Source organism: Myodes glareolus, chromosome 14 (assembly GCF_982192425.1).
Source record: "Myodes glareolus chromosome 14, mMyoGla1.1, whole genome shotgun sequence".
In the NCBI taxonomy this organism is placed as follows: domain Eukaryota; kingdom Metazoa; phylum Chordata; class Mammalia; order Rodentia; family Cricetidae; genus Myodes; species Myodes glareolus.
In genome coordinates, this window is record NC_142039.1 from 1,042,570 (window position 1) to 1,060,014 (window position 17,445).

Consider the following 17,445-nt stretch of genomic DNA (forward strand, 5'->3'; position numbering starts at 1 on the left):
TCAAACATGGGAGAGAATAGTTTTCTTAACTATGAGCAAGAATAGGCTATGTGAGTTCTAGAGTATTTTAAATGCTAAAAAGAAAACAAATGAGGATGGTCACTTCACATACTGTTCAAAGAAAGTTTCACTTCCTATACTACAATATATTTTAAAAGATTCATTTTATCATTTTATGTCTATATGTGTGTGTGTGTGTGTGTATATGGGTATGCGCATGTGTCAGGGCCATGGAGGCAGAGGTGGTGGAGCTAGAGTTTCAGGTGGTTGTGAGATACCTGATGTGGGTGCTCGGATTTCCACTTGAGTCTGCTACAAGAGCAATATGCACTCTTAACTGCTGAGCCATCTCTCCAGCTCAGTTTTTAAGGAAACTTGGTTGCCTAATTCTGCATACATTCTTGCACATGTCTCTTGGGTCATGGTGATGAGACCTGGCGACCGGGTTGGTTTTACTTTGTAATATTATTTACCTGTTATTTATAATATGGAGCATGGTGTTATTAACAGTGAAGATGTCTGAACTCAAGAGAAATCCCTTAGTTTCTTTGAGATTTGATTTGGGGCAGTGACAACAATGACAGTGGGGTGGCAAGTCGTCAGAACCTATCCTGGTCAAGGTACACGTGTGCCTGGCTCATCAGCCCTCAGAGCCTGCTTCCCCACTTTGCAGCCTCTGCAGTCCAGCCAGTCAGACTGGGACTGCTGTATTGCTTATCTTTGTTCTTAACTGATCTTTGCTGTTGTTTTGTGGGTGTATAAGCTATAAATGATATTTGAAATATTGAGGTAGTATAGCTCACAAACAGTGGGCTCTGTTTAGGAGGAGAAGTAGAGGTTTAGTGCTTTTACGTGCTCTGTTTCAGGATGCTTTCGCCATTTGACCCTTGGTGAATTACAGACACATCTTCCATCTTCTAGGTTGATTTGAACACATGACGTTAAAAATTTTGGGGAGATCTGATTCTCTTCACAGTAGTGAAAGTATTTAAGTACCTATGATTCTTTGCCAGCAGGTGAACTCATACTGCTCTCATTTTCTTCCAGATTCATGAAAAACTTCACTACTATGAGAAGCAGAGTCCAGTGCCCATTCTCCATGGGGCAGCAGCCTTGGCTGATGATGTAAGTGTGCCTTTCTTGGTTCCAAGCAGGACCCACCCCGTGGCAGACAGATGTGTGTGACCCTTTAAGTGAAAGGTGTAAGAAGTCGCAAATGTTTCCCAAATCGCTGTCATCGCCAAGCATGTGCTGATGCTGTGTAGATTCCTATCCACTTTCTTTTTCTAAAATTGTACCTAAAGCTACCCTGGTATTATGCCTTGGTGACTATGTAATAGAAATTGTAGGCTTCAAATTTTATGCAGAAAAAAGCTGCTTGGCATCAGTGTTCTGTGAAAGTCACACAAGGAGAATGCTTTGGAGAAATAAAGACAAATGAGATAGTTACATTGCTGACAACACCAAAAATGACAGATACTAGGAAAGGAATTGGGCATATTAAATCCTTAAAAGGCAGGATTGTTTTTAAATGGATTATGGAGTATAGTAATGATTTATGGATATTAGACTATTCCAAATTACCTTCATAACCAAAAAATAAATTTTAGAAGAATTTGGCATTGATGGAGTAGTTAATTTCCTGTCGCTGTAATTTTATTTTAAGCCTGGGGAAGGAGAAATCACTTGCTGATGTCTACTGCTAACTTTCAGCCTCGGACGAATTGAGAACACACCTGGATAAACTGTAAGGGTGCACAGCTAGACAGGCGTGCGCTGGTGTGTGGGAGTGATGAGTTTAGCTTATTTGTTGCTCCTCAGTTGTGCTTTCGTTGTATAAATCAAACTATAACTCAGTGTTGCAGAATTTCAGGGTCTTGATATCATAAACTATTCAATATCTTCCAGAGCAGATTTTTAAATCCTCATATCTGAAATAAAGCCTTTGCAACTAACATCTGAGTGGGTCTTCTTAGCCCTAGGCTCGTCCCTTTTGTTTCTCTGCAGACACGACTTTGTTTTAACATGTCACATAAAGAAGTGTACCGTGTAACACAGAACCCAGACTTTTTAAAGGTTAATAAAGGTGTAAAGGTAGTTGTATGAGTTGCTGCAGTTGCAGCTCGAATGAGCCTTAAAACCCATTATGAAAACACAGAGCATAGAGAGGTTTGGAAATGCCTGTGTGGAAACAAATGTCTCCTCCCAATCAAAAGATAGCAACTTCTTATAAAGATTTATTTTTACCCTTTTTTATTTGTGTGTGTGTGTGTCTGTGTGTGTGTGTGTGTGTGTGTGTGTGTGTGTACATGCAGGCATGTGTGCACAGGCATTGTGCACAGGCATATGTTCATGCCTGCAGGCACCAGAAGATTCTGAGGTGTCCAATCCCCCAAAGTTACAAGTGGTTGTGAGTTGCCTGATGTGGATTTTGGGAATCAAACTCAGGTATTCTGGAAGAGCAATAGACACTCTTAACTGCTGAGCCTTCTCTCCAGCCCCCAGTTTTGCTTTTGTTTGTTGAATTAAAAAGAATCCAAAGCAGGGACTATCACTTGGCATCAGAGTGTGTAGCAAGCAGATGAGTGCCATGGACTCAAGCTCCATAATCTCCAGAAATAAACACACATTAGAATCTGTGTAATGGTGTTTAATTCACTGGAGTAGTGGATCTAAATTTTAAAACACATGTAAAGAGCTGTTTGCATAGGTTAGTGCAATTGATGAATCTACCAATTTCATCTGATTGCTGCCTTCTGTACATCTACAGAAAGCTCCTCTCCCATAGCTAAGAACCACTTTGTCCTGCCAGCATGGTGGGGATAATAAAGGCAAATGTTGGTTCCATGTTGTGTTTTAAGAAGAGATATTGAATATATATTCTAATAACACAGCATAAATTCATGATTCTAAACTTTTTGTGCTGTTTGAATTTATTCTTAATGTGTGCGTGCGTGTGTGTGTGTCTATTTTTTTTTTTATTTTTTCGAGACAGGGTTTCTCTGTTGTTTTTGGTGCCTGTCCTGGAACTAGCTCTTGTAGACCAGGCTGGCCTCGAACTCACAAGGATTCGCCTGCCTCTGCCTCCCGAGTGCTGGGGTTAAAGGCGTGCGCCACCACCACCCGGCTGTGTGTCTATTTTTTATAGCCTAAAATTGACTAGTAATTTTGCTAGGAAGTTCCCTTTTTACATTTTACCTTGTTTATAATCAGCAAATGGTGATTATATATATTTATGGGTGTGGTTTAGTACCTTTGCACACACATACACATTTCATAAGGATCAACTTAAGCTTGCTTGCCACTTCAACATCTTCTTTATGTTGAGAACATTCCATATCTCTTAGTGGAGAGCAAGAATCAGGTTCAAAATTCCATTCTTTTCTTTTGAACCCACAGGTAGGCCTTCTTGATGGTTACAGAAAAGTACCACTGATATTGTTGGTACCAGGATTGTTATGAGCTGATATGCATTCATGGTGAACGTGGCTCATAGTTAATAGACTTCTTAGACTGTTAATTATGAGCCAAGACTATGTAGAGAAACAGTAACAACTGCAGGCCATTGATTCTGTGAGGAGCATTCAAATTCTTTTACCCCAGCTCTGAACAGCACAACTACTATGGGTTTCTGGAAGTCCTAGGATTTTACCACCTCATTCAGAAGCTGTCTTTTTTGCTTTTTTGTGCACTGTCAAAGCTGATCCAGTCCTTTATACAAATGGCCCTTTGTCTACGTGCAGAAGACCATTCACGCAGATGAAGTGCTGGGATTTGCCCTCCTGGCAGTAAATCAGAAGGTGAACTGGCTGATGGTATTGCTCCAATTGCACTCAGCGTAGGATTGGATCTGGTCTGCTGTGGGCCTGGAAAGAAGAGCACGGGCTGATGGTCTGCTTCTTTTCCTGCTGACTTATCCTGAAGCTCTGGAAAGCAATGGCACTGAGCAAACCAGATTGAGTTGTGACACAGTGAACCTGAGGGTGTTCTGCGAGCTGTCACTCACACCCATGTCATCTCTCTTGCAGCTGGCTGGAGAGCTACAGAACAAGCCACTGAGCAGTGAGATGAGAGAGCTGCTGAAACTGCTGTCAAAACCCAATATGAAGGTGAGAGCACACTGTATCTTCTCAAAGGTTGCTGCTCATGGGGCTTGTGATCAAGGTACTTCATGCCTGCATCTTCAAATACATGCTCATTCAAATAGTGTACAGTGTCCCGATACCCCAAATCATACTGAGGAGAAAGAACTGAGCTTCTTAAAGATTATGATGACGAACTTAAACTGTATAGGACTGTAACTGCAGTTCAGAATCAGCACTGACAAGTTTGATTTGCTTTGAAAATCAGGTTTTCATTTGCTGTAGTGGGCACATTACACGGTATGACTTTGACCTGGATTATTCTCCTTGACTCATTGATGATAGTGCTTGACTACAGGAGGATTTCAACATTTCTTTTTCTCCTTCCTTAGCATCTCCCACTCCCTATTCTTACCAGTTCATGTTTCATGATGTCATTCCATGTTATAGAGCCAAGACAGTTTTTAAATATAAGTTAATTGCAGAACTTGGTAACAGACCTCAGGTCTCTAGTTTCACCCACTTTGTAATTTTATCACTTATCTTTCCTCCAGATGGATGTATCTGGAGGAGGATCATACTTTTCCTTCTCTTTTTCTAAGGTCAAGAATGCAAGCCAGGCAGTGGTGGCTCACATCTTTAATTCCAGCAGAAGCAGGCAGATCTCTGTGAGTTCAAAGCCAACCTGGTCTACAAGGCCTAGTTCCAGGACAGGCTTCAAAGCTACAGAGAAACCCTGTCTCAAAAAGCCAAACCAAACCAAACCAAACATAAAAAAAAAAAAAAAGAATTCACAAAATCTGGTTGTATAAAGTCTTGTAATGTATATATTTGGACACAATACTGTTGCCATTATTTATAAAATATTGCCTCATCTGAATTCCATAATTAAATGATAGATTATTTTGTGATGAATACTGAGATTTCTTTCTTTAATAATATTTTATTAATTTTTTGAGAATTTCATAAAATGTATTTTGATCATGTTGATCACCCACCATCAACTCCTTCAAGGTGAAAAACCTGATTTTACACTTCTGGGAGAAATGCCTTTTTGAGCCAACCTCATTTGCTTTTAAGTTTACATTTTTAGAAAAAAATAGTGATGCATCAGAGTTAAAGTAAAACATGCATAAACTATAATATCGTATCCCAAGAGAAAATGTAAGAATACATGACTGTAAAGAGTAAATGGACTATAAATGGTACCACAAGCCTAATTGATTTGTAATGGCTCAGAAAGTTAAATTCTAATTCCAAAGCAGGATAAGATTGGAACAAATGTTGCTTGATGTTAAGGTGCTTCCGGAAGGTTTGCAGTGCTCTGAAGATTGCTTCATTTGGCTTTATACTGCCTGTAAGAAATTACCATCAGCCACGGCCGGCCGTGGTGAGCTGTGAGAACTTGGCTAAATTCCTTAGTGAGACTGTTGTTTTGATTCAAAAATGCTAAGAAGTTGAAAGCAGAATTTCAGATGAAAATTTTGCTATTCTCTTCAATAGTGTTTAGTGAAATCAGCTAATATGGAATCATTCTGAATAGAAAACAGTATTTGTGTTATTCAGTGGCATTGAGAATACTATATGATAAAACTTCATAGTGAATAATTAAACTTTATCATGTGGAAAATATGTTAGATGAATGATCTGTTTAGTTTTTATAAAGCAGTATGACCCAAACCTGAGTGCAAGGTTAGCATGAAAGATGTATTTTCAAGAAATATACATGGAGAGTGGATGGGAGCCAGAAAAGGTATTTCAGTGAGCAGCCTCATTCTATGGCAACCAGGCTTGTGATGAGTATCTTTCTTCTGTTGTCTTAATATTTGACATTAGTTTCCTTGAAGGAATTTATGTAGCTATCACCTCTTGAATGTCACTTTTGGGGATAATTCTTTTTAAAAGCTGATCTTTTAAACAAAATTTAGGTTTTTTAAAATATAACCACTTAATTCTATGATCTTGGGAAGCAAGATAGATAAATACAATATCTATACAATTCTGTTATAATGTAAACACTTAAAATTTTTGGTGGATAAAGGAATTTACTTAAATTTAGACTTCTGTTGTTTTTTAACTGTTTAATTGACAGTACTGAGGAGGAGAGACCTGAGATGTACCCCCAGAGTAGTAAGAGTTTTTCCCCAAACATACTAAGATATGCTCAATCAAATACATGCTTACTATAGAACAATAATATATAGATCCCACATGCTTGCTACATTTTCCTTGGGTAAGTTTTATATTACCTTTGGTAACTTGCAAATGAAATGAGATATATCTTCAAACATTGTCTCTTTGATGTCTATTTAGTGCCTGCTTTGTGCTCTGCAGACCCTCTGGGTGTAACTGTTTGAATAATGAATTTGGTAGGACAGGTGCCCCTTGGGAAAAAGAAACACAGCAGATGATGAGGAATGACGGAAACGCATATTTGGATTGAAGAAGTGGCTTGAGGGTGAGGTGGTGTAGACAGAAGAGGGCAGAGATGTCCATAGTGGATTGGGGGTGGAATGTGAAGAGTAAATGCTTTGGGTAAAATTGAATAGTACGTGAAGTCATAATAACAAAGAGGAGGTTGTAAAGGTTGAAGCTACAAAATAAGATCCACTGGGCCGACAGCACTGTGTGCTAGAGGACAGACAAGAGCTTGAAGCTGAGCTTGTCCAGTGTTGTCTGCAATTCCAGTGTTGTTTTTAGCAGTCTTCCTTTTACCTCAGTGGCTACTCTATGGGACGTGAATGATGTGAACACCCTAGTTGTAAGCATTTTAAGAAATTTGCATTTTTCTATGTGGTGGTGGCACACACCTTTAATCCCAGCACTCCGGAGGCAGAGGCAGGAGGATCTCTGTGAGTTCAAGACCTGTCTGGTCTACATAATGAATTCCAGGACAGGGTCTAAAGCTACACAGAGAAACCTTGTCTCAAAAAACAAACAAACAAAACCACCTCCCCAGAATGGATTTCATTCTGAGTGTAGGGGAAATCCGTCCAAAGGATTTAAATAGAAAAGTGACAGGATCCCTCCATGTGTAGAGTACAATGAGAAGCAAAAGCTCTACTGAAAAGGAAAGCCAGTTGGGAGTCTGTTGAAAGGACTCAAGTGCAACATGCTTGTGGCTCTGGTTCACACAGGGCATGGGACATTTTAGAGACATAATTCTATACATAATGTTGAGATAAATGGATAATCAGAGGCAAAAAAAAAAATCCATACTACAATGAATTCCAAATAGATTCAAGGCTTAAGTGTGCACACGTGTGTGTGTGTGTGTGTGTGTGTGTGTGTGTGTGTGTGTTGTGTATAGTTTAGTGGAAGCATATTTGCCTAGGATCTTTGATGCTTGGGAGTTGATACTTTACAACAGGTATGCACACAAACGTATATATGATTAGGGAAATGTTAGTTATAGGATCACAGAACAGAGAAGTAGTCTCAAGCACGGAAACACAGAGACACATAGACAGACAGACAGACATATCTACAGAAGAGCAGTTTTTTAAATATGATGAATATATTATGCAAATGATTTAGATATTTATCTTTAGTAAATATCTAAATTTATCTAGCACTGTGCTTACATCATTGGGGAATTTCAAGTAATTTAAATTCAGTGAAAATTAAGCAGCACGGAATTTTTATTTCTTGGTAGTACTTTTGTAAGTCACCCCCTCCCCATATATATGTGTTTGTTTGTATGTGTGTATTTATTTGTTTGAAGATCTGTACTTGCTGGTTTTGTGTGTCAATTTGACACAGGCTAGAGTCAAGAGAAAGAAAGGAGCCTCGGTTAAGGAAATGCCTCCCTGAGATCCAGCTGTAAGTCATTTTCTCAATTAGTGATTAATGGGGGAAGACCCAGACCATTATGGGTGGTGCCATCCCTGGACTGGTAGTCCTGTGCTATATTAGAAAGCAGACTGACCCAGGGTACATTCTGTGCCCCTCTCCCCATCTCAGCACCAGCAAGACCGCTGGGCCCTGCAGTAGTAGTACTCTGGTGGAATTCCACTGCTCTGGAGCACTTCCCACAAGCCAGCTATCAAATGAGTGGCCTTCTTGCCGGCTGGACTGCCACCACCGAATAGATCCTGTTTCCCCAAGACCCACTCCACCACTCAACCACACACACCTCATCATTCTCCCCATGGCCAGTCCTTCACTGCAACTCCAGGAGACTCCATAAGCCCAGGTATATTCCACACAAGTCAGAAGAACATCACCCCTCTACTCGGCTCCATATTCTTGTCTACAGTTTCAGAAGAAAACTTCATTTTCACAGGAGGACTGGTTGGATCTAAGCACTGAAGGCTCCACAAACACCCTCCTGGACCTAAAGAAATGATAGTCACCAGAACCCTTGGCCACCTAAACCAGAAGATCAGAGAGGGAACAGAAAACAAAGGAGCAAACACCCTTCCAACAAAGACAAATGCAAGAATCAGCACCTAGACCTGTAATCATCCCAAATACAGATTCATAAACACCAGTGTAAAAACACAGACAATAACAGAAAGTGCAATATGGCACCACAAAAACCCACCAATCCTACAATAGCAAGACCTGAACATTCCAATGTCTCTGAAGCACAAGAAAACATCCTTAAAAATAATTTCATGAAGACGATAAGGGGCTTTTAAAGAGGAAATGAAAATTTCCTTTAAAGTGAGAAGACAAATAAAAAATTGAAGAGATCAATAATTCCTTTAAAGAATCCTAAGAAAATCAAGAAAAAACAATCAAGTAGGTAAAGAAAACAGTTAAATATCTGAAAATGAAAATAAAAGCAATAAAGAAAACACCAAGGGAATTCTGGAAATGGAAAATCTGGGTAAGTGAACAGGAACTACAGATGCAAACTTCACCAACAGAGCATAAGAAATGGAAGAGAATCTCGGGCATTGAAGATATAATAGAGAAAATAATCAAAGAAAATGTTAAATCTAAGAAATTTAACACAAATTCTTAACACAAATAATTTAGGAAATCTGGGACACCATGAAAAGACCAAACCTAAGAGTAGTAGGAATAGGAGAAAGAAAATCCCAGCTCAAAGGCACAGAAAATATCTTTAATAAAATCATAGAAGAAAATTTTCCAACCTGAAGAAGGACATCTTTATAAAGATACAAGAAACTTACAGAACACTAAATAGACTGGACTATAAAAAAAGTTCCCTCAACACATAATAAACAAAAAACATACAGAATAAAGAAAGGATATTAAAAGCTGCAAAGGAAAAAGGCCAAGTGACAGATAAAGGCAGACCTATCAGAATTACACCTGAGTTCTTAATCGAGACTGTAAAATCAAGAAGGGTCTGGATAGACATCTTGCAGACACTAAAAGATCGTGGATGTCAGCTCAGACTACTATACCCAGCACAACTTTCGGTCACCATAGACAGAGAAAAGAAGATATTTCATAACAAAACCAAATTTAAACAATACCTTTTCACCAACCCAACCCTACAGAAGATACTAAAAGGAAAACTTCATCCCAAGGAAATTAACTGTATTCATAAAACACAGGCAATCGCTAATCTCACGCCAATAAAACAGAAGGGAAACGCACATACATACACACATACATACACACACACAGACACACACACAGACACACACACACACACACACACACACACACTAGCATCACCACCACCAACAGCAATGACATTAACAGGAATTAACAGTTAGTGCTCAGTAATATCTCTTAATATCAAAAGACTCAACTCACCAATAAAAAGACACAGGCTAACAGAATGGATAAGAAAACAATATCCATCCTTCGGCTGCATACAAGAAATATACTTCAACTTCAAAGTCAGACATTATCTCAGCATAAAGAGTCGGAAGAAGATTTTCCGATCAAATAGACCTAATAAGCAAGTTGGTGTAGATATCCTAATATGTAACAAAATAGACTTCAAACTAAAATTAATCAAAAGAGATGGAGAAGGGCATTTCATATTTATCAAATGAAAAAAATCCATCAAGATGAAGTCTCAATTCTGAACATCTATGATTCAAATGCAAGGGCATTCACATTTTAAAAAGAAACATTACTAAAGCTTAAACCACACATCCAACCCCACACATTCAACATTCCCACTTCAACATCCCACTCTTATCAATGGACAGGTCCGTCAGGCAGAAGCTAAACAGAGAAACAAGGGAACTAACAGATGTTGTAACTCAAATTGACCTAACAGACATCTACAGAACATTTCACCCAAACACAAAAGAATATACCTTCTTCTCAGCACCTCATGAAACCTTCTCTAAAATTGACTACATACTCGGTCACAAAGTGAATCTCAACAAATACAAAAAAAATGGAACAACTCCCTGTATCTTAGTGCTTGAAGTTCTAGCAATAGCAATAAGACAACATAAGGAGATCAAGGGGATTCGTATTGGAAAGGATGAAGTTAAACTTTCGTTATTTGCTGACGATATGATAGTTTACATAAGTGACCCCAAAAACTCTACCAAAGAACTCCTACAGCTGATAAACACCTTTAGTAACGTGGCAGGATACAAGATCAACTCCAAAAAATCAGTGGCCCTCCTATACACAAAGGATAAAGAAGCAGAGAGGGAAATCAGAGAAACAACACCTTTCATGATAGCCACAAATAGCATAAAATATCTTGGGGTTACTCTAACCAAGGAAGTGAAAGACCTATTTGACAAAAACTTTAAGTCTTTGAAGAAAGAAATTGAGGAGGATACCAGAAAATGGAAAGACCTCCCCTGCTCTTGGATTGGGAGAATCAACATAGTAAAAATGGCAATTCTACCAAAAGCAATCTATAGATTCAATGCAGTCCCCATCAAAATCCCATCAAACTTCTTCACAGACCTTGAGAGAACAATAATCAAGTTTATATGGCAAAACAAAAAACCCAGGATAGCCAAAACAATCTTATACAATAAAAGAACTTCTGGAGGCATTACCATCCCTGACTTCAAACTCTATTATAGAGCTACAGTATTGAAAACAGCTTGGTATTGGCATAAGAACAGAGAAGTCGACCTATGGAATCGAATAGAAGACCCAGATATTAACCCACAAACTTATGAACACCTAATTTTCGACAAGGGAGCTAAAGGTATACAATGGAAGAAGGAAAGCATCTTTAACAAATGGTGCTGGCATAACTGGATGTCAACCTGTAAAAAAATGAAAGTAGATCCATATCTATCACCATGCACAAAAATCAAGTCCAAATGGATTAAAGACATCAACATTAATCCGTCCACTTTGAACCTGATAGAAGAGAAAGTGGGAAGTAGTCTACAAGATATAGGCACAGGAGGCCTCTTCCTAAGTAGGACCCCAGCAGCACAGACAATAAGAGAAACAATGAATAAATGGGATCTATTGAAACTGAGAAGCTTCTGTAAAGCAAAGGACACTGTCAGTAGGACAAAAAGGCTGCCTTCTGACTGGGAGAAGATCTTCACCAACCCCTCATCAGACAAAGGTCTGATCTCCAAAATATACAAAGAACTCAAGAAACTAGGCACTAAAACTCTAATTAACCCAATTAAAAAATGGGGTACTGAACTTAACAGAGAATTCACAACAGATGAACTTCGAATGGCCAGAAGACACTTAAGGTCATGCTCAACCTCCTTAGCGATCAGGGAAATGCAAATCAAAACCACTTTGAGATACCATCTTACACCTGTCAGAATAGCTAAAGTCAAAAACACCAATGATAGCCTATGCTGGAGAGGATGTGGGGTGAGGGGAACACTCATCCATTGTTGGTGGGAATGCAAACTCGTGCAGCCACTGTGGAAATCAGTGTGGCGGTTTCTCAGGAAACTGGGAGTCAACCTCCCTCAGGACCCAGCAATTCCACTCTTGGGAATATACCCTAAAGATTCCCTAACATACTACAAAAGCATTTGTTCTACTATGTTCATAGCAGCACTATTTGTAATAGCCAGAACCTGGAAACAGCCTAGGTGCCCCTCAATAGAAGAATGGTTAAAAAAGGTGTGGAACATATACACATTAGAGTTTTCCTCAGCGGTAAAAAACAATGACATCTTGAATTTTGCATGCAAATGGATGGAAATAGAAAACGCTTTACTGAGTGAGGTAAGCCAGACCCAAAAAGAGGAACACGGTATGTATTCACTCATAAGTGGATTCTAACCATAATTAAAGGTCTTTGAGCCTATTATTCGTGATCCTAGAGAAGCTAAATAAGAAGATGAGCCTGATGAAGATTATTTAGCTATCCACCAGGAGGTAGGAAATAGACAAGAGTCCCAGGTAACCTCGGGTGCATGGGGTGGTGGGAGGGTTGATGGAAGGGGAGAGGGTTAGAGAGAAGGGAGTAGGGGAGGAATGGGGAAAGCTCGGTGGCCTGGGATGGGGGGGGGGGAGGAAGGATGAATATGGAATCAGGGAAGAATATATTTCAACTAAGGGAGTCATTTTAGGGTTTACAGGAGACTTGATTATATATGGGATCCCAGGTCCAAGGAGAGATCCCCCAGATTGTTCTCTGGACAGAGGAGAGGGCGCCTGAATCGGCCGTGGCCCATAACCATACTGATGTATATTTTGCTTATCACCATAGATCCTTCATCTGGCGAAGGACGGCGATACAGTCGGAGACCCACATTGGAGCACCGGACCCCGAGGTCCAAATGAGGAGCAGAAGGAGGAAGAACATGAAAAACGAAATCAGTACTGCGAGGGATGCTATCACCCACTGATACAAGGAAACGGATCTAATGAGAGTTTACCAAGGCCAGTTGGACTGGGACTGAACGAGGACGTGATCTAACCAGATTCTCGGAATTTGGCCGGATTCTCTGAATGTGGCTGGCCCGAAGTCTTTCTGAAAAGCCATTGACTATGATACTGGGACCTGTTTCCTCTGCATATACTGGATTTTGGGGATCCAGTCTGTTTGGATACTCACCTTCCTGGACCTGGAGGGAGGGGGGAGGAACTTGAACTTCCCACAGGGCAGGAAACCCTGACTGCCCTAAGGGATGAAGAGGGAGGAGGAGAGGGAGTGGGGGGAGTGGGAGGGTGTTGGGAAGAGGGGCGGAAATGGAAACTTTTATAATTTAATAAAATTTACTTTCAAAAAAAACAAAAAAAAAAACAAAACAAAAAAAAGAACTCCCTGTATCTTATCAGATCACCATGGTTTAAAGTTGGAGTTCAACAACAACACAAACTACAGAATGGCTACAAGCTCTTTGATCAACTGATCAACTCTACTGAGTTACCAATGGGTCAAGGAAGAAATAAAGAAAGAAATTAAAGATTTTCTAGAATTCAGTGAAAATGAATCCACAACATACCCAGACTCATGGAATCACTGAAAGAGGAAAAATCATAGCACTAAGTACCCACATAAAGAATTTGGAGAAATCTCACCCTAGCGATTTACAGCACACCTGAAAGCTCTAGAACAAAAAGACAGAAACTCACCCAGGAGGAGTAGATGCCATGAAATAATCAAATTGAAGGCTGAAAGCAATGAAATAGAAACAAAGAGAACAATACAAAGAATCAGTGAAACAAAGAGTTTCATTGAGAAACTCAGTAAGATAGACAAACTAACTAAAAGACACAGAGTGAGTATCCAAATCAACAAAACCAGAAATGGAAAAGGGGCCATAACAACAGACACTGAGGAAATCCAGACAAAAATTTTAGATCATACTTCAAAAACCTGTGCTTTACAACATTGAAAAATCTAGAAGAAATTAACAAACCCAAGAAACTAGACATCAAAAAACCAAATAATCAAATTTAAAAATGGAGTACAGATCTAAACAGAGTATTCTCAACAGAAGAATCTCAAATGGCAGAGAAACAGTTAAAGAACCGTTTAACATCCTTAGCCATCAGAGAAATATAAATCAAAATGACTCTGGTATTCTTATACCTGTCTGAATGACTAAGTTCAAAAACACTAATAACATCTTATCCTGGAGAGGATGTAGAACAACTCTTCCACTGCTAATGGGAATGCAAACTTGAACAATCACTTTGGAAATCAGTATGGTGGTTTCTCAGAAAACTGGGAATCAATCTACCTCAAGATGCAGCTAAATCAATCTTGAGCATATACCCAAAGGATGTTCAATCATACCACAAGGGTACTTGCTCAACTCTGTTCATAGCAGTGTTATTCATAATAGCCACAACCTGTAAATAACCTAGATGCCCCTCAACTGAAGAATGGATAAAGAAAATGTAGTACATTTATACAATAGAGTTTTACTCAGCCATTAAAAACAATGACTTCAGGACTTTTGAAGGCAAATGGATGGAACTAGGAAAAAAAAAATCCTGAGTGAGGTAACCCAGACCCAAAATGGCAAACATGTTATTTATTCACTCAAAAGTGAATATTTTGCTGTAAAATAAAAGATAACCATGCTACAATTCACAACTCCAGAAAAACTTAGGAGTGCCCAAAGGAGGATGTGTAGATTTCTCTGGAAAGGGGAAATAAAAGAGATTTTCTAGGTAGACTTGTGGTGAGTGGCGGTAGGAACATGAATTACATTAAGGGGTGAGTGGAGGGGGAGAGTAATAAAAGAGATATCTTGGTTGGGGGAGGGGCATTTTGGGGTTAGGTAGAAACCTGATGCATGGGAAACTCCCATAATTCTACAAAGATGATCCAACTAAGACTCCTAGCAATAGTAGATAGGTAGCCCTCTCCTGTAATCGGATTGATAACTACATCAGTTGTCATCACAGAACTTTGTCCAGTAACTGATAGAAACAGATGCAGAGATCCACAGCCAACTACTGAAACAAGCCTGGGCAATCCTGTTGAGGAGAAGGAGGAAGGATTATATGAGTCAGGGGCCTTAGGGTCATCAAAAGGGGACCTCAGAAACAGCTGGCCTACTCATGGGAGCTCACAGACTATGGACCCGGGTGCCTACATGGAGCAGGCCTAGGCCTTCTGCATATGTGTGAAGGTTGTGTGACTTGGTCTCTTTCTGGGACTTCTAGTAGTGGGAGTAGGATCTGTCCTTAAAACTTTGACTAGCTTTTGGGAAATTGTTCCTAATGCTTAGTTGCCTCACCCAGCTTTAATACAAGGAGAGGTAATTAGTCCTAACTCAACTTGATAGGCTATGCTTTGTTGGTACCCATGGGAGGTCTGCCCCCTTGTGAACAGAGGTAGGGGAGGGGGCAGAGGAGAAGTGTGGAGAGGGAATGGAAGGAAGGAGAGGGGAAGCTGTGGTTGGGATGTAAAATAAATGAAAAAATTTAATAAAAAATAGTATTCATCATTTCGAAAGGAAAGGAAAGAAAAAAGAAAAGAAAGCAGGCTGAGCAAGCCACGAGGAGCAAGTTAGCAGCTCTTCTCCACAGCCTCTGCACCATTCCTGCCTCCAGGTTCCTGCCCTGTTTAAGTTCCTGTCTTGACCTCCTTCAGTGAATAGTACTGTGGAAATATAAGCCAAATAAACCCTTTTCTCTCCAGCTTGCATTTTGATTATAGTATTTCATCACAGTAATTGAACCCTGACTAAGACAAGATCAGAGGATAATCTCAGGGCAGAGGATCCTGATTGCTGCTTTGTAGACCAGACTAGATGATTCCTGACTCAGTGCTGGGATTACAGAAGCCAACTACCCTGCTTGGTTTACTTGGGTTCTGAGGAGTCACACACAGATCCTAATACTTTCACAACATGTGTTTTATCCATTGAAACTTCCTCCCAGTTCTGTTATACTCTTCTCATTTAGTTAAACTTTTGATTCCTATTGTTATTGATGGCCTCAGATTTAACCTGTTCATTTTCCCTTTTACAGTCACTTGCTGCTGAAGAGTGGTCACTCTTTCTCCTATGACTCATTGCTATGAGCCTTTAATAATTAGGGAATGATTTGTTATTCTGCAGCATAAATTTGCATGAGGACTGTCAAAAAGTTTAAAAATCATGCCCAATGTTGTCTGATCTAGTGTCAGCTAAAATAAATTATTTTTATGAGCTAAATGTATACAGAACCACTTTTGAGAACTTATAGTCTAGAAGGAGCAATAAAATACATGAAAGAGACAATAGAATGGTGAAAAGGATGAAAGTCATGAGTAGCCAGGTGTTTGCTGCCGTGACGCATAGGCAGGAGCCTTGCTCATGAGCACTGATGACTGGATGCTTTCAGCAAGCAAAAGGCAGTCATTAGTGGATACATGCTGCTCTAATAAAGGCAAATTAACCTGTATCATTTTGGTGCTCATTTTGATAAAACAGTGATGTGATACCCTCCCTTGAACATAGTATTATAATTTTGGGTGTTAGGAAAAATTTGATAGATTAAAAAAGCATGCTGAAATAAAAAAATGAACATTTTGTTTCAGTTTTCTGAACATTTACTTACCAGAAAGTACTCATTGTGTGAGCCTGAAGGATGGATGAGGCTTCATTAAAGGAAGCTGGTGGAAAAGTTGATCTCTTTTCTGGAGGGATAATTCAGTGTCTCACATCCTGATGAGCAGACACGTAATTCTGTGCACCTGACAGGCGCTCAGCATAGCGTTGACTCCAGGGGTTCACAGCAGTGGTGAGTAACAGGCCTAGTGTTCAATTTCCTGCAGATGCTTCTTAGCGACAGGTAAAACCATCAGCTGTGATTGGTGGTGATAGCACATGGAAACACAGTTTTTATTTCAGTTCTGCCTTTTGAGAGGAGCTCTGTATGTTGAAACATAAAATCACTTCAGTGAAAATGGGAAAATGGAATGTCAAATGACTTCTCACTGTCTAAACTACAAAATGTTGCCAAGCAACAATATTCTTAAAGCAAAACTGCTAAGCATGATGAACTTGGAATCTACAAAATTCTGTTGAAATTTAGACATGGAAATGAGTCCAAACCCAAGAAGATAAATGTTGTAACTATATTATTTTAAAGTATTCTAATTAGCTATCTGTTGTTCTCACCATGTGGAATGTGGTTGACAAAGACATTGAGATGGTCATTTCATTGCTGGTGTCCTTCCCTGCCCTAGGTGGACCACCATCTTCCTCTCATCCGAAAGATTCCCTATAACGTTTCTTCCAAAGCAGGTCTGCTGGCGATATATTAAAACCACCTCATCTCATTGAAAAGTGTTCTCTGCTAAAATATATCTTTGCTGGGCATAGAATACGAGCTTGACAGTATTCTTTTCAGGTATTTTAAAGATGTTACTTTGTTGTTTTGTGATTGATGGAAGTCACTATCACCTTAACTCTTTTGTATGAAATGTGCTAATTTTTTATGGTGTATTATTTTAGAATTTTCTCACAGGTGTTAAGCAGATTTGATGATTTAGAGTTCCTTTCCATGTGCACAGGTATTT

At 39.5% G+C, this 17,445-nt stretch overlaps 1 protein-coding gene across 2 annotated transcripts in view; it reads left to right on the forward strand.

The window, feature by feature from the left end:
• Positions 1-17,445, forward strand: part of Mpp7 (MAGUK p55 scaffold protein 7) — a 210,486-nt gene that overhangs the window by 135,070 nt on the left and 57,971 nt on the right. For both annotated transcript variants that reach the window (XM_048460938.3, XM_085698908.2), the window contains 2 exons: positions 1,048-1,125; positions 4,029-4,109. In XM_048460938.3, coding sequence (XP_048316895.1) covers positions 1,048-1,125; positions 4,029-4,109 — 159 coding nt within the window. The remainder of the gene's footprint in view (positions 1-1,047; positions 1,126-4,028; positions 4,110-17,445) is intronic.